This window comes from Symphalangus syndactylus, chromosome 10 (genome assembly GCF_028878055.3).
Source record: "Symphalangus syndactylus isolate Jambi chromosome 10, NHGRI_mSymSyn1-v2.1_pri, whole genome shotgun sequence".
Classification (NCBI taxonomy): Eukaryota; Metazoa; Chordata; class Mammalia; order Primates; family Hylobatidae; genus Symphalangus; species Symphalangus syndactylus.
The window spans coordinates 10,811,339-10,834,563 of record NC_072432.2 but is presented as its reverse complement, the minus strand read 5'-3'; the positions used below and the strand labels follow the sequence as shown (position 1 = coordinate 10,834,563).

At 37.0% G+C, this 23,225-nt stretch overlaps 1 protein-coding gene across 1 annotated transcript in view; it reads right to left on the bottom strand.

Annotated features, from left to right (window-relative positions):
- NET1 (neuroepithelial cell transforming 1) overlaps window positions 1-22,918 on the bottom strand; it is a 45,952-nt gene extending 23,034 nt beyond the window's left edge. The window contains exons 1-3 of the mRNA XM_055296406.2: window positions 22,635-22,918; window positions 8,450-8,516; window positions 5,963-6,022 (exon numbers count right to left, since the gene is read on the bottom strand). Of these exons, the coding sequence (XP_055152381.1) occupies window positions 5,963-6,022; window positions 8,450-8,516; window positions 22,635-22,762 (255 nt within the window). The 5' untranslated portion in view covers window positions 22,763-22,918. The remainder of the gene's footprint in view (window positions 1-5,962; window positions 6,023-8,449; window positions 8,517-22,634) is intronic.
- Between the last annotated feature and the right edge of the window lie 307 nt (window positions 22,919-23,225).

The following is a 23,225-nucleotide window of genomic DNA, read 5'->3' as shown; positions in this document are numbered from 1 at the left end:
TTTTATCTATCTATCTATCTATCTATCTATCTATCTATCTATCTATCTATCTATCTATTTCAGGCACGGAGGCAAATAAAGTAGAATGGCTCCTAGCAACAGGCATCAAATAATTGTACTAACACATTATGTTTAGCTTATTACATAAAAACTGTTGTATTTAGATGTAAGTCCAAGCAAAAATCAGGGGGAGGGAGGAATAACTTTAAGAATGTCACATTCTAGTTTTTAACTCTGGCTATACACGAGAATCACCTGGTATCTTTAAAAAATAAAAAGAAAAATCAAATGTTCCTAGGTCCCAATGTCACTTATCCTCATTTCCTCCCCTATTCCTCCATTCATATATGGAATTGGTCTGGAATAGGTCCTGTAGCACACTTCTCCTGCTACACAAGCCACCCTCAGGTGACTCTGATCTGCAGCCAGGGTTGAGTATCTCTCTTTTAGCCAATCATTATTTTCAAAGTATAAATACAGCTTGATGCTACTGGGATCATCAGAACTTCAAGCCTTTTGTTTGATTCACTATTTGTTACTGAGCAGGCTTTTCTATAGCTCTGAAAAAGTAAAAGTTAACTCTGTAGAAAACTCATGGCAATGCAAATAAATTTTGTAGGTAGAGATGCAGATGAGGATATTAATATTTTATATATAATTTGGTAATCTCAGTCCACCATTCTTTCCTTCAGTGATTAGTGTATGTCAGTGTTTCCTAGTCCTTTGATCAGCTTTTCTATAATGTTGGTTAACTCATTAATAAGTTAATTCTTTGACAGGTCTTTACTTTTAAAGAAAAAAAAAAAAAAACAGAGCAACTAGCATAACCAAAAAAAAAAAAAAGAAAACCCACAAATAAAATCCACAACAAAGAGAAAGATTCCCCTTAAACCTCAAAATATGAGCAGAGTGACAAACCAGATAGTTATGAGGCCCACAAAGTATCAGTATTTGTGCATGATGAGGCAGAGGGAAGGCATGGGGCTTTTCTGATGGCTCTGGGAACAGGAGAATCCCTTCATCTCCCCTGAAGCCTCAATGGCATACTAGTCTCAGAACAGCAGCCTCATCTGGGAAAGGCTCTGAAGGATCTTCTTCTCAGGCTGAGAGCAAGAACGATGCCATGCAAATAGGTGCTGGAGCAGTCTGGGCCATGTAAACTCTTGAAACTGATACTTCTTTTAGAAAAACTAGGAGTAGACTCCAGACTGAGAAGACCAGGGCAACAGAAGCAAAGACGAGAAAAGTTCCAGATAAAAGAGAAAGAGAGCAGAAAAGATCTCAGAAAGGATGAAACCATACTTTGAAAAATCACCTTGTGAACACAACACAAGAGGGAGCTCTAGAGTTATGAAGCTGAAAAGGCTATCCTGGCCTATTCCTCTCACCATACAGGAAACTTACTGCCCTGAAAAATGAGCGACAGAAGTATTAAGAATTCCACTTAAAACTATTATAAGGAAACAAAGACTGGAGTAGAATCATGTCTCTACAGCGTGAAGTAAATTAAGAAAATTACAGAAGCTCTGAAGAAACATAAGACTCAGAAATTAGGTGACTGGAGAAGGAATTGAAGTGAGAGGTGATAGAACTAAGAATTAAAAATAAAAAAAATTATTTCAGAATGAAAAGTACAATGCTTAATGCATTAGGGAAAAAAGGAGGATGGCTTTAAAAATAAAAAGATAAAAAGTTTTGAGAAAAAGTAATAAATAGAAAAGATTTTAAAAGATGAAGATCCAACATAATATAAAGGGTACAGACGGGAAACAAAATACAATAAATACCAAAAGGCATAATTCAAGAAAAAAAAAGTTCCTAAAAGATGACCTGAAACTACACATTTATTACGACTTTGAACAGACATAGTTTATGCCAGAACACAATGGAGTAAAATATTAAATATACTCAATGAAAGAAAAGGTGAGCCATGGGTTTCATATCCATCCAAATGAACCTTCAAGTATAAAGGTTGCAAACAAACTGAAAAGAACATGCAACATGCAAGTACTTGGGGAATACGATGAACGCTGCCTGAGAATCTACTCAGCTCCAGGGCAGGGGTCAGCAAACTTTTTCTGCGAAGGGCCAGAGAGTCAATACTCTTGGCTTTATAGGTCCTATGGTTCCTGTCACAACTGCTCAGCCCAGATACTGCAGTGTTTATGAAGGCAGCTATAAACAAAACAGAGAGAGATCAGTCACATATGGCTTGTGGGTCATGGTTGCTGACCCCTGTACTAGAGAATGAGCTTCAGAAACCAAAACAAACAAACAAAAAAACGAGAAAGGACTCAACATGAGGACTGGTGCTGAGAATTAAATATATATTTACCAGTAGAACTGAGACTACCTGATGGTTATCAGGGTCTACAGTATAGCTTGTAATGGCTAAAAGCTCTGACAAACTATTTTCAAAAATGAGAGGAAAGTGGTGAATGTACATGAAAAGTAAAATAAGCTCACTTACTGCCTTAAATGCATTAACTACAAGTCAAACAATAGTACTTCAAATCAGAAGAGAAAGAGGGTAGGGAGAAGTGCTAGTTAACTAAATGCTCATAGGAATTAACCCATTTATAGTAGCCCAAAAGGCATTACATGAGGTATCAGTATAAAGAACCATTAGAACAAAAACACAAACCTACCTAAATATCAAAAGATATACCAAAGCAAAGAGCAAACGTACAAACAAAACATTATGAAAGACAGTAGGCTACATACAGTTCATCCAAGAAAGTGGAATACTATATATATATATATATAGTTGCTTATATATTTTAAAAGTGGAAGGATAAACCATGAAATTAAAAAAAAAAGATTTCATCTGAAAGAGTGAGTAGGGTAGAAGAGTCAGGAATAGGAACAAGAATCCTCTGTCGAATGACTTCAAAATTCTACATAATTCTGTCACACAATTGTAAGATAAATTTAAAAAGCAGTCATTCTTAAACAATAAATTTTTTTTAAAAAACCAAATGAGCTGTTGGTGTAATTACACACAGAAGTGAGTGTAATAATTTAAAAACACAGTAATTTGACTGTACATCCCTACTGTTATAACCCATAGATTTAAAAAAAGCTGAAAAATGCAAGAAAACATAAAACGTTTTCAGAAATCATTAATAGTAATGCAAGCTGTTGTCTTTGAACTGTGGTATAAATCAAATGCGTAATTAAATCAGTGTCTCTGGACTTTTGGTGAAGCTGAAGGAACTCTACATAGTAGGACTGATAAGATTAAGTTAAATCCCTTTATCTTTGAATTTGAAATTTCAATATAAATTCATATATTTTTTTTAAATTATATTTATCTCCTAGCTCTATTCATTAAAAAGGCCTATTAACAATGACCAATCCAGTAGAAGGGAGTATTCCCAATGCCCAGATTTTAGCCTCTACCATTTCCCAAAGCAACCAGACTCCTTTTAGAAATGACTGATTCCAGGCATAGAGCAAAAAAATAGGACCTGCAATAATTTGTCATCCTAGAAGTTAAGGAGGCTATTAAGCCACTAGGTGTGAGATAAAAGTCATGTCGAAAGGACACAGGAACCACCCTGAAACAGCATCTAACAGCCAAAGACAGATATGTGAGGCATCAGTAAGAATAATTGAAATGAGGCCAGGCGCAGTGGCTCATGCCTGTAATCCCAGCACTTTGGGAGGCCGAGGTAGGAGCACTGCTTGAGACTAGGAATTTGAGGCCTTCCTGGCCAACATAGTGAGACCCTGTCTTTCCTACAAAACAAAATTAAAACAAACTGAATCCATGTAAAACAAGTATTTATATGCATGAGTTCATAAAACTAAGAGAAAAAAAAATCATTACTTACTTTCAGAGAATGCTAATGAATAGAACTCGTTATTGTTGAAAACTGACAAAGGAAAAGAATCAAGCACTTGTTCTGCTTTTATTATAAATCAGAACTTCAGAGTAATCAAATGGCTGACAAGGGGAATTTTCTCTTTACAGAAGTATTCCAGTTAATAAACAGAGGTCTGATAAAGACATGTCATCACTTTGCAACCACCAAGAAAAAAATGCATGTAGGCAATAAGCATCCATTCTGAGAGCATCACAGAAAGGCATTACATACTTTTTGAGGTAAGTACACGGTCCAAAAAAACCACACTGGATCAGCTCTCTAGATCTAATTACCAACTTATCAGAAATACAGGGAATAGAGGAACATAGTCAATGATACCATGGGATGCAATCATAAATATTCAGGCTATAAAAAGATCTATAGGAAAATCCTGCATGACATGTTTCTTCAACAACAAAAAGTTCCAAGAAAATAGTTAGAGGGGAAACGAATGAACTAAAAGAGACTTAAGAGATATAGTTAATCATAATGTATGTATCTTATTTAGACTACAAACAGACAAAATGAACCCAAAACCAAAAAAGACCTAAACAAAAAACCCCACAAAAACACACAAACAAGATCAAGAAAATGCATGAATTCTGAACTGAATCTGATATTAAGGAATTATTTGTACTGTTTTGTAGAAAGTGTATTTTATTATGTTTTTAAAAAGTTCTTATCTAAGGTCCGGCATGGTGACTCACACCTGTAATCCCAGCACTTTGGGGGGCCGAGACTGGAATTCAAGACCAGCCTGGACAACATGGCAAAACCCCATCTCTACTAAAAATACAAAAATTAGCCGGGCATGGTGGCACACACCTGTAGTCTCAGCTACTCAGGAGGCTGAGGCAAGAGAATCGCTTGAACCCAGGAGGTGGAGGTTGCAGGGGGCCGAGATTGCGCCACTGCACTCCAGCCTGGGAGACAGAGCGAGACTCCGTCTCAGAAAAAAAAAAAAAAGTTTTTATCTAAGACAATAAAGATAATAAATGGAATATTTACAGATGAAAGGACATGACATCTAGGATTTACTTCAAAATAATTCATATATTGATAATCGCTAAAGCTTAGTTGAAGACCACATATTTTACTGTGGCAAACTACAAATACTATTTCTGTATTTGATTTGATTTGAAACATACCTAAAAATAATCAAGATTGTCATTTCATACTTTTTTCTTTTTTTGAATACAAGATATTTTAAATGCAACTAAAACTGTTTTGCAAAATGCCTAAAACTTAAAACACATAATTCGTCTATGAAGACACTGTGTACTAAAAATAAGAAAAAAATTGACTTGCTGGATTTGTTAAAATGTTGATGAGCAGATTATAAAAATTTGATTTTTAGAAAATATCTTGTCTTTAAAAAGAAACAGCAGCTGCTGCTGTTAAACATAATATGAAACATTTTTAAAAATCGCATTTAAAAATGTACAACTCTTTTATAACCTTAAAAAAAGACTCTCCAAAACCAAGATGCTACAGTAAAATTTACTAACTGGCAAAAATGATGTTAGTAATTCCAAAGATACTAGGTTTTTGGACTTAAGTACAATTTCATATAAGAAAACTTCAAGTATTTTAAAGTGTGTGCTGAGTGTTAGTTTATTCTATGTCACATACTTGAAGCCTTGAAGCCCATGGGCCACATTTTGCTTGCATGTATTTTTTAAGAAAAAGTGACTCGACATTTAAAATTCAGGAGATTTCACATAAAAATCCAGGTTTTGACAGTCCTACATGTGACACTGGGCTAGAACCTGGGGCTCTCCTTTTCACCACTGGCCCTCTCTTACCTCGTTCCTTCGTACAGATTACAGCCTGTCTCCTTAGGGATTTGTGTTTGTGATCAGTAGTTATAGCCTAACATTTTGAGAGTGGTTTCTCCCTCATTCTTAACAAAGAAGTAGAATAGCGAAAAAGACGGTGTCTATGAGCTAATATTATTCACTTTTGCACTTACAAAATGCAAAAAACAAAAAAACAAAAAACCCAAACCAGCATTCGTTATTCTTGTAGCACGGAAATAGAATGCTATCTGCACATTTTTAAATGCTTTTCTTTAACAGGGCAGCAGGGCTTACCTTCAGATCAAGGCTGCTAAGGCTTACAACATCATCATCTTTCTCTCTGCGTTTTCTTTTCTAAAACAAAAATAGACATTTCATTCTCATATAAAAGGAATGCATATTACATCACAAAACAAAGACTCTATAAAACTAGAAAAATCAATTTAAAAAAGTTAAGCCTTTGGCTATAGTCACAAGAAAATTACTTTGAGGCCAGGTGCAGTGGCTCACGTCTGTAATTTCAGCACTTTAGGAGGCTGAGGCGGGCGGATCGTCTGAGGTCAGGAGTTCGAGATCAGCCTGGCCAATGTGGTGAAACCCTGTCTCTACTAAAAATACAAAAAAAAAAAAAAAAAAAAATTAGCTGCGCGTGGTGACACATGCCTGTAGTCCCAGGTACTCAAGAGGCTGAGGCAGGAGAATCATTTGAACCTGGGAGGCAGAGGCTGCAGTGAGCCGAGATTGCGCCACTGCACTCCAGCCTAGGTGACAGAGCAAGACTCCCTCTCATAAAAAAAAAAAGGAAAATTATTTTGAGGAGAGACGCTCAGGAATTGTCTTTGGAATAGACACTGTCTAAACAGTCTCCCCTGACTACGTCATCACTGCTGTGAAATGGCTACCCTATTAAAACACTACTTAAGTTTTTCAGAACAGAACTCTCAGCTAAATCAAGGGCTGTCTGTACTTGTTAGAGAAAAAGTAAAAATTTTTTAAATATAAAATCAGCTAGTTTTTTTTTTGAAAAGGAACACATTATTTATCTTGGGGGCAAGGTCTTCACTAGAAAAAAAAAATCCTTTTCTCATGGCCCAAAGTAATTAAGATTTGTTGCCTGAGGCTGGATTGATTAACTAGAAGGTGAACAGCCATGTCCCTGGAGTACTTTCCACTTACCATTTATCACTTTCAGCCCTTCTGGTGCCAGTAGTTGCAAAACTGTGTATATATCTACCATTTCTGGTACTTAATCAATAGTGAATAAGCACCCACGAGTAACACTTCATTCTCCCACATCTCAAAATAACTTTTCAGGTTACCTACACAGCTTAGTTCTTGGGAACTTTTAAAAAGTGACTAGTTAGGGTTCCCTTCAACTTGCTGGCCCCACAGTGAGGAGAAACTGCTGGGAATTGAATCAAAATTGAATAAGATAGGGCCAACAGAGAAGAAAAAAAAAAAAAAAAAGGAAAGGCAAAGTCCAGATAGAAGTGGAGAGAGTAACAGAGCCAGGCGGTCTCAGAAAGCAAGCTACCATAAAAACAACACAAAGGAGGGTTGTGAAGTCAGAAAAGCCATCTGAACCAAGATTTTGTGTACAGGTTGAAAACTAAATTCACACTAAAATGAACAGAAAATTCTCAAAGTCAAATTCTACACAATGTCATTCTATGAAAAAAGAAAACAAGGAACAGAATCTATCCCCTAGGAAATGACTGCACACCAGGAGGAAATGCTCAAACAAGCAGAGCAAAATTATAACACACTGTTTTGAATTGAGCTAAAAGACATTAGGAAAATGATCTAAGACATGAAAGAACAATATATATCAGAATGGAGGCGATGGAACTCAAGAAATATTTTACTGATCCCAAGGTCATACCCAGAAGATACAGAAAATTATGAATAATATGATCCCAGGTTTGAAAAGCCAACTAACCCAAAATCCTGCTTGTGTATTTATCTGTGAGCCTGTTTGTGTATATTAATGATATGAGCAAAATATAGAAGGATACATATGGTACTGTTGACATGATTAGAGCAGAGCCTGGGAATGGACTAACATGGAGAAGGAGAAGAAGGGGGGAGGAAACTGCCTAGCGAAATAAGACTGTACTAAGGGGAAAAAAGCACATATATGATCATACTTATGCATTTATATGAAATTGTATTTTGAATCACTTTTGCTATTTTTCCTAGATAAGCGTAAGAATTATGATCTATTTGTACATTATTTATATATGTATTATGAGCTAATAAGTTTTAAGTACAAAAAGAATCAATTTTCTGTTGTCACTTCACACAAAATTAAATGCCTCTGTAAAGTCCTGCTATAAAAATAATAGAGTCCCTCTATGCTGAGATGATTAATAGAAAATCATTCATTATATATATTAAATATATATACACAATGTGCAATCAAGCATTGTTATATTTTCAATCAAGAAAAAAAGGCAATAGAGGAGGTATACAAATAATTTCATGTTTTATAATATATTATCAGATTTAACATTGAAAGGAATAAGAGAAAGGATGGCATAGAGTTAAAGATTAATAGATGTGAGTACTTTGCAAAATATGTTTTATATTTACTTGAAACAAAAAGTTATTACAGCTTGTTAGTAGAAAAGGACTAAATTAGGCTGCCAAAGATGGTTACAGGAATTCTGTTCCTCAAGACACTCAGAAGTACAGACTACTGAGGTGTGTAACAGATTGAAAGACAACTGGGGAATTCATTCTATCTAATGTCTTGAAATAAAAACCCAGGTATCTACTCACCAAAGTGAAGTCCCAGTTGGGGCCAGGTGTTAAGAATGTGAAGGAGCTGCCTCTCCGAAGAGAACATCTATTAATGGAAAATTCAAACAATAAATAAAGAGATTGACTTTAGCATAATAGAGCATCAAACAGATAAAAAGCTATACTTTTCATACTTTCAACTGTTTAAAGTGGACTGATTTGTCATTCAATCTTAGTAATATGAGAGATGGTCTATATATATATATATATATATATATATATATATATATATAAAACAAACAAACAGGGTATAGGTTTTGGTCATTCTCAGCATCTTTACAGTGAAAAGGCCTATATAAAATTAGTGAACAGATTATTTTAAAAAATAATTCGCCAAACCAGAGTTTACCTTAGGAACATATAGTTCAAAAACATGAAATATATTAATAGGTTAAATAAAAAACAGCAAACAAACTTCCTAAGTGCAAAAAATTTAGCAACATATTCATGTATAGTATTTTAAAAAACAAAAATAAAAGGATACGCTTAACAAAACCTAAGTATAATGATCTGCATTTCACGTAAATACCTAATTTTTTAAAACTGCAATTTAACAAACAAAATACAAAGCTATGAATAACTACATTTGAGACAAAGATCTCAAGATTAAAATGTGATTAGAATTTTGTTCTTTACTATTAAGTGAAAGATTTTTCTGTGTTTTTTCCATTCATTGTAAACACATAAAGCAAGAAAGTCTTAGACAAAACCTGTCTTCACCTTTCTAAAATATAAGCCGCTATACGTTTATAAAGTATAAACCTGTGTTTATAAAATATGTAGAAATTACAAAAACATAGCTAGCACAAGAGATAAAGGCAGTTTATAAAGTATATTTATTATTAATCACTTCAGATGTAAACAAGTGTAGAATGAACACAGATTTTTTTTTCCTTGTGGAAATAAATGAAGATCAACCAAAAGAGAAAAGCAAAGGCTATTTATTCAGTGCCTGCTACAACAAAGGAGTCATCTATTGTCATTTGCATCTTGACAGAGACTAAAAGACAGGTAGACGAGTGTGAAGTTTCATAATGGAAAAAAAAGAAGGCTCAGGTATGGCCTGATGGAGGCTGTTGGCCTGGGGAGCTGTAGGCAGGCTAACTAGAAGTGGGGGCATCCTACTGTGATTGGTTAGGGGTATATCTGGCTTTCATAGGTTGGTTATGAATTGGAAGTGCGACAAAAATTAGGAAGCTGGCAGTTATTAATGAAGTCCTGGACACTTTAGGTCAATTGTTATGGTAGTTATTATTTGGCTTCTTGGATTGTCAAGTCATTGTCTGTTTATACAGGTGATCCTTAAGCTTCATAGTCTTTGTTCATCAAGTTAGAGAAACACCACTGATGAGTGTCTTTCCTGCAAAAATGTACAAGCTTAAATCAAATCAAGGGCTTCTGGAGTTTTCTAAGCTAAATATGAAGGAGAAATTTTTTTGTTGTTGTTTTTGTTTTTTTCCGACAAGGAACACAAAGGAAACTGGCTATAAGGTAAAAGAGGAGGTCTGGAAGGCTTCACAGATGAATTAATACTTAAGTAATACAAAGTATTACTGAATCTGAAAGAAAAATAGCAATTAACAAAGCATTAAGGTGGAGTGAAATGAGTTACATTCTGGAAACTGCAAGTAGTTCCTCACATTTGAGTAAAGAAATAAGGAAGGGCTAAAGCATGAAAGGCCTCACTTACTGCACTCAGAGAGAATGGACTTGATCTTGAGTATGTGTGGCAGCCATTGAATCTTAAGTAACATGAACAATGGATTGTAAGAAGGCAAGACTGCTCAGCTGGGAGGCAGCTCCAATATTGCTTACAAAAGATGACTGGGGCTCTGGCAGCAGTAACAAGATGAGAGAGGAGAAGCTGATTTGAGAGAGGGTTCGATGTCAAAATTGCCAGGAAAGACTTTCCCCTTTTCCTCCCTAAACCTGTTCAGTTATTACCAAGGTTCTTGACCTGGGGAAAATATGATGCCACTAACAGAAATTAGATGCAAAGATCTTAAGATATTTAAAACAAACATTTCCTAAATAATTATTTGGAGAAGATCAAAACACAGTAAGACTACTCATGGAGCTCAAACTATTTTTGGGGGCCTCTTTAGTGGGCAAAACAACCTAAGAAGCTGATTATTCCATCTTTTCTTGCTACTGCAGAAAAGTCAAGCAACAACAAAGAAAATGGTATTTTTTTCTTGAGAAAACCCTGGAACAAGGTATTTAAACAAAAAAAGTCATCTGAAATAAATTATAATTCGTATCAAGAAATACATAGGATGACTATCATAAACAAATGGTAAAAGATTATGGGAAAGACAGGACCTCTCTGTCATGAGTCCACAGATCACACTTAAAAATACTGCTCTAGGAATTAATACTCTTAGTGTATTAAGTGCTACTGTATGCTGCATGGTTAGCAGGAGACATCAGTGGGCACTGGCTTAAGAAAACGCAATTATGATTTCTCAGGTTATTTTAAATCTAATACAAATCTACATTACAAAGTGGCATTAACTGTGGCACTTAAAATATTCAGTAAATACTTCCTTTCAGGTATAAGTATTAGGGAGTATTAGAAAACCAAAGCTACTAATTTCTTTATTCCCTAGAAATGACCACACTAACCTCGGAATGCATTTGCCATCTAAAAGCTAGAAAGAAAAATGGTTCTTAAGAATTTTTAAAAGGTTAACTGGAAAAATATTTCCAATCATATGATAAAATTCTTTCCAGCAGTATCTGTAACCAGCTGTACAGTAATGCTATTTTTTCCCACTTCAATAACAAGCTTCTATTTATTTTGAATACCCATGGCAAAAAGGAACCCAAAAAACAAACTGTGCCCACAAAGTATGTGAGACAGTGCCAACTTTCACAAATCTTGGAAAGACATATACTCATTTTTCACAAGGGTCAGACTCAAAATGTAATAGCTATTTTAAATTCTTGTGGGGAAAAAAATGATTTCATAAAACATTAAGATTGCAAGTTGTTTTTCCAGAAGATACATAGAATAAACTCCTAAAAAGGAGGGCTTAAAGGATGAAATGTAGAGCAAAAAGTGGCAGTCCACCTTTCCAAGAATTTTTGTCCATATATCCAATGTATTTTTCCATATATCCAAATAATTATAACATTTAAGGAATAAAATAATACATTAAGGAATTAGCTTAGTGTATTAAATTAAGTTCCCGATTTGACTCCCTCCTGTAGATTTTCCTTGGCCTTTAATGTATTTCCTTTCATATCATTTGGTATGTTTTTGAACAATGTATTTACACTAAATTAGATTTAGTCTAAAGAAATCATAATTAAAATGATAGAGCCGCTGTTCAAAAGAAAAGCATCTTGTTAATTCATTTTAAGCCAAATTATGTTTTCAGAGATTCTGATTTGTGTCACCACCTCCTCCATCATGCCAGATAAGACCTGACCTGAAATTATAAATATTTTCAAAAAATGTATTGAAAATTACGATTACCAACAGGAAAAAAGCATTCTTAAAAGCATAATTTACCCTCAAGATGCATTCATCATAAAAAATGGATGTAGAATGAAAACGAGTTTCAGAAAAAGATTTTAAAAAGGACAATGTTATCATTTATTGGGTGCCTACTATGTGACAAGCACTGTACATATACTCTTATCCTAAAAATAACATTTTTTCCAATTAAATAAAAAATGTAATCTGTAAATGCCAAACATAAAAAGAATTATACCATACATGTAAAAAGAATGGTATAATTTATCCTCTGCAGTTAACATTTTTTACATTTGGGGTGTGCTAAGCAACTGAGGTTCTCAATTTCTTTGCAAATCAGGCAAAAACAAACTAAATTATTATAGAAACAATTCATTTATTTGGGTCAAATATCTGATGTAGTAGACATCCACTACTGTTTTGACTGTTCAGCATCTTTGCTATTAAGGAGTTGTCTCTTCTTCCACTTCTGACAATCATGTAGACTATGTCTCCTATCATACTAGGGTTTTCTCATCTGCATGAGAGTCTCAACTAATACATACATCTTGGAATATCTTGGCTAGAACACAGTTGAGCATCTAGAAACCAGCAAACACCACCCCCAAAGCACCCCAGACATCCTAATGTCCTGCATTAATTCTCAGGCCTTGCCCACAGCAGCAAATTCAGGGAAGAGGGAACAGGGGATAATGACACCAAACCAGCAAGTAACAGAAGGAAAGAGAAATTCTGAAGGCTTCCATCATTAAAAATCCAGTACTCTTTGGAAACAGTGTGGCAATTCCTTAAGATGTTAGTGGTAAGTTCACCACAGGACCTGATAATTCCACCCCCAAGAATTTACCCAAGAGGAGTGAAAACGTATGTCTACACAAAGACCTTTTTTTTTTTTTGAGATGGAGTTTTGCTCTGTCACCCAGGCTGGAGTGCAGTGGTACGATCTCGGCTCACTACAACCTCCACCTCCTGGGTTCAAGCGATTCTCCTGCCTCAATCTCCCGAGTAGCTAGGATTACAGGCACACGCCACCACGCCCAGCTAAATTTTATATTTTTAGTAGAGACAGGTTATGTTGACCAGGCTGGTCTCGAACTCCTGACCTCAGGTGATCCACCCACCTCGGCCTCCCAAAGTGCTGGGATTATAGGGGTGAGCCACCGCACCCAGCCTACACAAAGACTTACATGCAAATGTTCATAGCAGCATTATCCGTAAAAGCACCAAACTGGAAACAAATCAAATGTACAACAGCTGGTAAATGGAGTTGACAAAATGTAGTATATTCATATAATGGAATATGGTTTGGCAATAAAATGAAATACTGATGTGTGTGAAAGAAGGCAGATGCAGAAAGACTATGCATTGTATGATTCCACTTATATGTCCTGAAAATAGAAATTTATAGAGCTAGAAAGCAGATCAGTGGCTGCCTAGGGCTGGGGTGGGAGCAGGGATATTTGGGGTGATGAAATGTTCTAACAGTGGATTGTGGTAATGACTGCACAACTCTATAAATTTACCGATAATCACTGAATTGTTCACCTACAAAGGGTGAATGTTATGATATACAAATCATATCTCAATAAACTATTTAAAAACGTAGTCAACTTATTTGGGAGCACATGGCCTTACAAGCTTCTGTGAGCATGCTTTTCATTTTTGGCAACTACTACTGCTACTAATAAAGATCCTGGGTTGTCAAGAATTGGTTTAAGACTATACCTTTAACTCTGGATATCCACTGTACAAATCCATCAATTAATTTTACTGGAAAAACAAAATTCAAAGAGTTAGCCTTATCACTGTTGGTAGATCATAGGTCATACTATTATTTTTCTACCAATGGATAGCATTATTTCAAAACTGCAAAAAAGGAAAATATAAAATCCTTAAAAGGATCAGTATGTATTTATATTTCTGCCATATGGGTGATATGTAAAGTTCTATGGCTTTCCCTAAGGCCCTGAAAGACAGAAATAAAATTATTTAAACATTATTTGTGTCCAATTTTCGGGACCTTAGACATAGGTACTATGAAGTGAGATTTAGAGACTAAGTAACTTGCCCAAGGTCCTTAAGAGCCAGAATTTGAACCTAGGAAGTCTGACTGCTTTTAATGCCTAAACTCTTTAAACATTACTCTTTGTCTACGGGTTCTAGTCTAAAAGAATGTTAAAAGAATATACATTCTCAAAGGAGAAGACAGAAAATAATTAGGTAAATCAAAGCTGAGGCCAGAACAGACTTGGTATCAAAAAAAAAACTAGGCCAGAAAAACATGCCTCGTTCTGAGCTCTCAATCATGTAGTATAACCTAGAGTTCTTTAGAAAGACCCTTGCTGGCTGGGTGCAGTGACTCACACTTGTAATCCCAGCACTTTGGGAGGTCAAGGTGGGCGGATCATGAGGTCAGGAGATCAAAACTGTCCTGGCCAACATGGTGAAACCCAATCTCTACTAAAAATACAAAAATTATCTGGGTGTGGTGGCACATGCCTGTAATCCCAGTTACTCGGGAGGCTGAGAAAGGAGGATCACTTGAACCAGGGAGTTGGAGGCTGCAGTGAGCTGAGATCACGCCACTGCACTCCAGCCTGGCAACAGAGCAAGACTCCATCTCAAAAAAAAAAAAAAAAAATTAAATAAAATAGAAAGACCTTTGCCCACTACCCAGAACTGGGAGGTGAGGAGAAAGAAGTTAAGAGGCCTGTCATATCACAGGCAATATCTACATAGAAAACATAACTGCTGCCCCAGAGAAACTTGCATAGGTGTATGGAGGAGATGTACCAACAAACAACCTAAAATCCCAAATACATCTTATACAACATACCAAATAAATTCCACCTGAATTATAAAAATTTTATGTTATAGTATCTCACTGTACAGAATATCATAATGTATTTAGCTTCCTCCTCCTGTTTTTTCTAAACTTTCTACTACACAAATGTGCTAGGATATACTTTCTTGTACATACATCCCTGTATGCTTGCCCATTACTTTAAGATAAATTTCTGTGGGTAGAACTGCTTGGTTTAAAGATTTGCATTAAAATTTTGTTTTATTTGCTATATTTCCCTTCAAATACACATAATGGGAATACCAGAAAGAGAGGAAAAGAGAAAAGAGCAGAAAAAAAAAAACTTCAAAGAAACAATGGCTGAAGCTTCTCAAAATTTATTGAAAAACAACCACCTACACATTTGGAAAAAGCTCAATAAACTTCAAGTAAGATAAACACAAAGATATCCACAGACAGACACATCATAGTAAAAATGGTAAAAGTTAAAGATAAGAAAATCTTAAAAGCAGCAAGAGAAAAAAAGACTTATTTACAAGGAACCCCAAAAAGATTCTGACTTCTTAACAGAAACAATGGAAGACAAAAGCAGTGTGATAACATATTCAAAGTGCTCAAAGAAAAAGAAAATTTCAGAAAAGAATCCTATACTATCAAAATTATCTTTCAAGAATGAAGGCGAAACAAAGACATTCCCATAAAAACAACAACAACAACAACAACAAAACAAAGAAAAAAACAAAGAGAATTTGTTGCTAGCGGACTTGCCTTACAAGAAATACCATAAGAAGAATTTCAGGCTGAAAGCAAGTGATCCCAGACAGTAATCTGGGTTCACATACAAAACCCCAAAAAGCCTAGTAAAAGTAGTTTCAATGAAAAAAATCAGTAAAGAAATTCAAATGTTATAAATTAGAAAATTCTCACTTAATGCAAAAGAAAGCAATAAAAGAGGAATAGAGAAACAAAAGACATATATAACACAACAAAATGGCAGACATAAATCCAACTATATCAATAAATAACATTAAATGTGATTGGAGTAAACAACCCAATCAAAAGAAAGGGACAGTCAGACAAGATCAAAACCAACCAACCAACCAACCAGGATCCAACTATATGCTGTCCACAGAAGACACACTTTTGTTTCACAGATATAAACAGCTTGAAAATAAAGGGATAAACATGTATCATGCAAATAGCAAGCCACAAGAAAGCTAGAGTAGCTATATTAACATCAAACAAAACAGTCTTTCAAAGAAAAAAATGTTACCAAAGAGGGATATTTTATAATGATAAAAGGATTGATCCATCAGGACGATATAATTACAAACATGTGCATATAAAAACAGCACAATCTCAGTAAATGTAAAAGGATAGAAATAATACATAATACAAAGTGTATTCTCCAGCTACAATGTAATGAAATTAGTAAAAATTTGTGAAAGTCACAATTATGTGGAAATTAAACAATGCATTCCTAAATAATTAACGGCTCAAAGAAGTCAAAGAGAAATCAGAATTTGAGATTAATGATAGTGAAGACACAATATATCAAAATTTATGAGATGCAGCTAAAGCAATGCTCAGAGGGAAATTTATAGCTGTATCCCTATATTAAGAAAAAGATCTCAAATCAGTAACTTAATCTATAATCATGACACTGGAAACAAAAAGGGCCAACTAAACCTAAAGCAAGCAGACTAATCTGAGCAGATTACTCAGATTACTGAGCAGGAAGAAGGAAACAATAAGGATTAAAATGAAAACAAAATAAAGAATAGAAGAACAAAGAAAATTAATGAAGCCAAAATCACATTCTTTGGAAAGATCAAGATTGACAAGCCTTTAGCTAGATTGACCATTATAAAAAGAAAGAAGACACAAATTACAAGAATCAGAAATAAAAGAGGGGACATTACTATTGACATTACATGAAAAGGATTATAAAGAAATACTATGAACAAGAGTACACCAACAAATTAGATAACTTTGATGAAACAAATTCCTAAAGAGATACAACCTACTGAAACTGACTTAATAAGAAACAAACTATCAGAAGACACCTATAACAAGAGATGAGATTGAATTAATAATAATAATAAACTATCCACAGAGAAAAGTCTAGGCCTAGGTGGCTTTACACTGAATTCTACCAAACATTGAAAGAATACCAATTCTTCACAAACTCTTTCAAAAAAAACAAAACAGTAGGGAATACTTCTCAACTGATTTTATGAGGCCAGTATTATCCCAATACCATAACCAGACAAGCATAGTACAAGATAATAAAACTACAGATCAATATCTCATGAATATATATACACAAATATTCAACAAAATATTAACAAAATTGATCCAACAATATATAAAAAAAAGCTATACACAATGACCAAGCAGGACTTACACCAGGAAGGCAAAGTTGGTTTAACATCCCAAAAAATCAATTAATGTAACACATCAATAATAACAACAACCACATGATCATTTCAATAGACAAAAGAAAAAAAACCCTAAAACCTTTCATGATAAAAACCACTCAAAAACTAGAAATAGAATGGAACTTCCTCAACCTGATAAAGGACATCTACAAAGCTTACAACTAACATCATACTTAATGGTGAAAGATGGTATGCTTTCCCCTTAAGATCAGAAACAAGACAAGAATTTCCCGTCTCTCCACTTCTGTTCAGCGTTGTACAGGAGGCCCTACCCAGGGCAATTAGGAAAGAGAAAAAAGTAAAGGGCATCCAGAGATTGGGAAAAGAAGTAAAACTATTTTTATTTGCTGATGACATGACCCTGTACATAGTAAGTCCTAAAGAAACCATTAAAAAACTATTAGAACTAATGAGTTCAGCAAGGTAGCAGGATCCAAGATCAATATACAAAAATCAATTGTATGTGTTCCTATACAATTGAAATTATTAAACTGAAAATAAAGTGATACAAACCGGGGCAGGGAAGTGCTGGGTAGAGGAGAGCGTGGTCCCGCGCTAGGGCTCCATCCCCGGGCCTGGGCCCACAGACCTAAGTGAGGATAGGCATTTCTGTTTTCCTACCCAAATGTTGCATTTCCCAAGACCACCCTGGCCCACCACACCCCCATCCTGTGCCTATAAAAGCACGTCCCCATCCTGTGTCTATAAAAACCCCTGAGACCCTAGCAGGCAGACACACAGGTGGCTGGATGTCAAGAGCAACACCGACATGGGAGTACACCAGCACGCTGGCAGGCCATCGATTCGCAGAATGACACAGAGCTTGGCCAGGGAGGTTGGAGGAGAATTGGGCAACCTGACACCAGGGGAAAACCATTTCCCTTCTGGCTCCCCCATCTGCTGAGAGCTACTTCCACTCTATAAAACTTGTAATCATTATCTAAGCCAACGTGTCATCTGATTGTTCCAGTATATCAAGGCAAGAACCCTGGGATACAGAAAGCCCCCTGTCCTTACAATAAGGCAAGGGTCTAACTGAGCTGACGAATACAAGCCGCCTATGGATGGCTAAACTAAAAGAGTACCCTGTAACACACGCCCACTGAGGCTTCAGCTGTAAACATTCACCATAGACAAGGCCATGGGGTTGGAGCCCCACAGCCTGCCTATCTATATGTTCCCCTAGAGGTTTGAACAGCAGGGCACCGAAGAAGCGAGCACATCCCCAGTGCACGCCCTGCGAGGGGGAAAAGGGAACTTTTCCCATTTCAAAAGAAATGAATCCCATTTACAACTGCATCAAAAAGAACAAAATACTTGGGAATAAATTTAGCAAAACATGCAGAACTATACTCTGAAAACTACAAAACACTTGAAAATAATTAAAGATCTAAATAATTGGAAAAACATCCCTTGTCCATGGATCAGACTACTTAACTCTCTGTAGAGGGCAATACTCCTGAAAATGATCTACAAGATTTAATGCAATCTCTATCAGAATCCCTGTGGACTCCTTTGTAAAAATCGATATTCTGATTCTAAAATTCACATAGAATTGCAGGAGACCCAGGACAGCCACAACAATCTTGGGGAAAAAAGAACAAAGTAGGAGGACTCACACGTCCCAATTTCAAAACTTACTATACAAAGCAATGGTAATCAATACACCATGGTAATGGCATAGGGCTATTACATATAGATCAAGGGAATAAAAGTCAAAGTCTAAAAATAAACTCTCATGCTTATGGTCAACTGATTTTTGACAAGGGTGCTAAGACTACTCAGTGGGAGAAAGAACAGTCTTCAAAAAATGGTGCTGGGGTACCTGGATAGACACATGAAAAAGAATTAAGTTGGACCCTCATCTCACATTATATACAAAAACTAACTCAAAATGGATTAGAGACCTAAATGTAAAAGCTAAAATGATAAAATTCTCAGAAGCAAGCACTGGGGAAAGGATTCATAACAATGGATTTAGCAGTGATTTCTTGGATGTGACACCAAAACACAGGCAACAAAAGCAAAAATAGACAAGTAGGACTACAAACTAAAACATTTTTGTGCTTCGAAGAACATCATGAAAGTGAAAAGACAACCCACAGAATAAGAGAAAATATTTGCAAATAATCGATCTGATAAGGGACTTGTATCCAGAATAAAGAACTCTTAACAACTCAATAAAAAAGAAATTTAAAAATGAACAGGGCCAGGTGCGGTGGCTCACGCCTGTAATCCCAGCACTTTGGGAGGCCGAGGTGGGCAAATCACAAGGTCAGGAGTTCAAGACCAACCTGGCCAACATGGTGAAACTCTGTCTCTACTAAAAATACAAAAAATTAGCCACACGTGGTGACACATGCCTGTAGTCCCAGCTACTTGGTAGGCTGAGGCAGGAGAATCACTTGAACCCGGGAGGCGGAGGTTGCAGTGAGCCGAGATCACGCCACTGCACTCCAGCCCCGGTGACAGAGTGAGACTTGGTCTCAAAAAAAAAAAAAAAAAAAAAGAGCAAAGGATGGCCCACCAAAAATGGCCACACACGTTACATAAATCCATTCATATGCAATGTCCAGAACAGAGAAATTCTTACAGACCGAAGATTAGGTTTTAGGGCAGAAGGGGTAGGAGGGGAACAATAGCTAAAGGGTACAAATGCTCTTTTTGGGGTGATGAAAATGTTCTAAGCAGTACATTTAGATTTAAGTGGGTAATTGTGTACAGATAGATTTAAGTGAGTAAATTGTGCTGTACGTATTTGTCTTTCAAATTAGTTTATACTGAGTTTTGCCTGCAGAACGTTTTTCAATAGTCACATAATCATACACACAAATCTTTTTCCTTATGATTTCTGAATCTGATACAGTGCTTAGTTGCTTCTTGCCTCACAATTAATACTATCTTGTAATATTTTACATATTCTTGTAGATGATCTTACATCTTTTCTGGAAAGATGAAAAACTGTGTACAGATAGATTTAAGTGGGTAAATTGTGCTGTACGTATTTGTCTTTCAAATTAGTTTATACTGAGTTTTGCCTGCGGAACGTTTTTCAATAGTCACATAATCATACACACAAATCTTTTTCCTTATGATTTCTGAATCTGATACAGTACTTAGTTGCTTCTTGCCTCACAATTAATACTATCTTGTAATATTTTATGTATTCTTGTAGATGATCTTACATCTTTTCTGGAAAAGGAATATGTTATTTAATTCTCCATTTTCCCTCCATGGGTCTTCTGTGTCTCACTCTTCTCATGCTGCCTGTGTTACTACGCTTTTCTCACAATGTATCATTTCCTACCTCACACAAAAAATAGAGGTCTGGTGGGAAAGTCCTCAAATTCCTGCTCACAACACACCCCATTCTTCAAAACTATATACCATCCATAGCTTCTTGTTAGGCTAAATCCTCTATTTTTAATTTGGATTCTATCCTTTTCTGCCTTCTTGGATCCTTGTTCAACCATTTTTCTCCTCTACTGTCTGTTCAACCTCTCCCTCTATTTGTTAACTCAGCACAGCACATCAAGGGAATTTATTCTTTCTTAAGAGTCTATCCCACAAACTTGTGTTATTTCCCTCTATTCTTTCTTGTCTTCCTGTTGCAGTGAAACTTCTCTTCACCAATCCCACTGCCAGCTATCAGATTCGAACAATCATCATTTTTTCATTTAGACTACTGCAGACTGATTTCCTACCAATCCATCATCTAAACTTGGAAATTTTAATTTGGTATACACAGCTGGGTCCACAAATCTCCTGAAATGTTTATGTATATGTGCACATTTTTGGGGAATAGTTTTCATAAAATATGAAGAGTGAGATGACTCCAAAATGTTGCTTATTTTTCTCATGGAAGACAAACTGATCTTTTAAAATGCAAATATGTCATGCCATTGGCTCATTTAAAGTCTTTCAGTATTTCCCCATTACCGTGAAGATAAAACTCAAACTCTGTCAAGGCATACAAGGTCTCTTCATGATGTGGCTCTTACCTCTTTAGCATAATCTCTCATGACTACCTCCTCCTCCTCCCCACAATGGTCTCCTCTCCTCTATACAAATAGCACTGTTAATATAGTAATAAAATAGAATATATACCCAGAACTCATCAGACTCATTTGCTTCAGGGCCTTTCTACATGCTTCTCTGCCTGAAATCATCCATTTACATCTGCTCTCTAAACTGGTCCTTAAAGACTCAGGGATTACAACAGGAAACCATTTCCTATTCTCTCCAGTCAGTATTAAGTGTTCCTTTTAATCTACGGCATTCTGTGTATATCACTATAATAACTTTTATCACACATAATCATTACTAACCTACTTATCTTTCTTCCCCACTAGATTATAAATCTTAAACAGTAAGAACAGTATTTTTCCATTTCCATATTCCTAGTGTTGGCACTCACATTGTATTTTCTGAACAAATCGCATATTCCCTTCTCAACCTGTCGCAAAACACTCTAAGTTCGATATTGTAACGATTCTTGGAAACTACCTAAGATCAATACTCTCTTCTCATTACCAAATTTAATTTTCATTCCTCATCTAGCTTAATCCTCATCTTATTTTACTTAATCTCCATTTTATTTGACCTATCAATAACATCTGACATAGCTCGTCACGTCCTCTTTCTTGAAATTCTTTCTTCATTTGGCCTCCTGGATACTGTTCTCACTTGGTTCCCTTCCTCCTAATTCACCAGCTATCCCCTGAGCTTCGCTTTGTGAAATTTCACTGAGCCAAACACGAGTCATACACCCTCATTTCAATGTATACTTCCACAAAAAGTAAAAAGAACACGAAAATGGTTGTGATGAACTCTCTAATAGGCATCTCATAACATATCCCGGAGTCAACTTATCCCTTAGTCTTTTCTTTCTCAGGACATGGAAGCCCATTCTCGTGGTGCTCACCATGACAGTTTCGGTCTGAGCAAAGGCATTTGGGAACGCCAGCCTACAGCCAGTTGGGGGTGGAGAACAAAACCATTGTGGTTTTTCCTAAGTCTCCCCTGAGAAACAGTCAGGAGGCGAGGAGACTCAATAAACCCGCCCCTTTGCCACAGGCAGGGAAAATCGCAGTTTGGGGTCTCAGGACCGACCTCGGTCCAAGGCCAGGCACACTGTCACTCTAGCCTGTGCCACCCTCACTTCCAGCGGCCCCGGTACCCCCCCACCCCCCGCAGTCACCTCCTCCACCCCTCATTCACCTCCCAGCTGCCCTCGCCTCCCCCTAGCCCTCACCAACCCCCCAACCCCGCCGCCGCCCCCCACATCCAACTCCCGGCCAGCCCTCCCCTCCCCCTGGCCCTTACCTCTCCAACACTCACCTCCCGTTCGGCCCTCTGCTCCCCCATACTCACCTTCCGTTCGGCTCTCCCCTCCCCAACACTCACCTCCCGTTCGGCCCTCCCCTCCCCCACACTCACCTCCCGTTCAGCTCCGGCCCGGAGGTGTCGGCCGAAGGCCCCGTCGCTCCCTCCGTGCTGAGCCCAGAGGCCCGGCGGCTTCGCCTCCGCGGCCGAGGCTGCTTCTGAGCCGCCAGCTCGGGCTCCATGGCACGGAGGAGGGGGTGGGGCGGTGGCCGAGTGCCCGGGAGACCGGCAGGGACGGGCACGATGCCCGCCAGCCTCTGCCAGGCAGAAAGCGCCTGTCAGCGGAGGGCAGCCGCCACCGCCGTCATCCGGGGATTTGAAAATGGCGGCTGAGCAGCGATCAGCCAATCAGTGAGCGCGTAGCAGTTCCTAGGAGACGTGGAGTCCCGCCCCTCCGCCGTTCCCGAGATCTACTTGCCTAGGAAAGAGCCGAGGAAAATTTGCTCTTAACTCCTGAGCGCTTCCCTGAGTCCCCAAGGCCCGGTACCTCCTTCATTGTTCATTAGGACTCACTACAGGCCAAGGCAAATGGACTGGAAGCATTTTAATTCACCAGATCTTTCTTAGCATTTGGGGAGAAGAGGGGTCCAAACTAATGACCTGTAAACAAGGCTTGTTTATTGGCCATATACACACTAAATTATT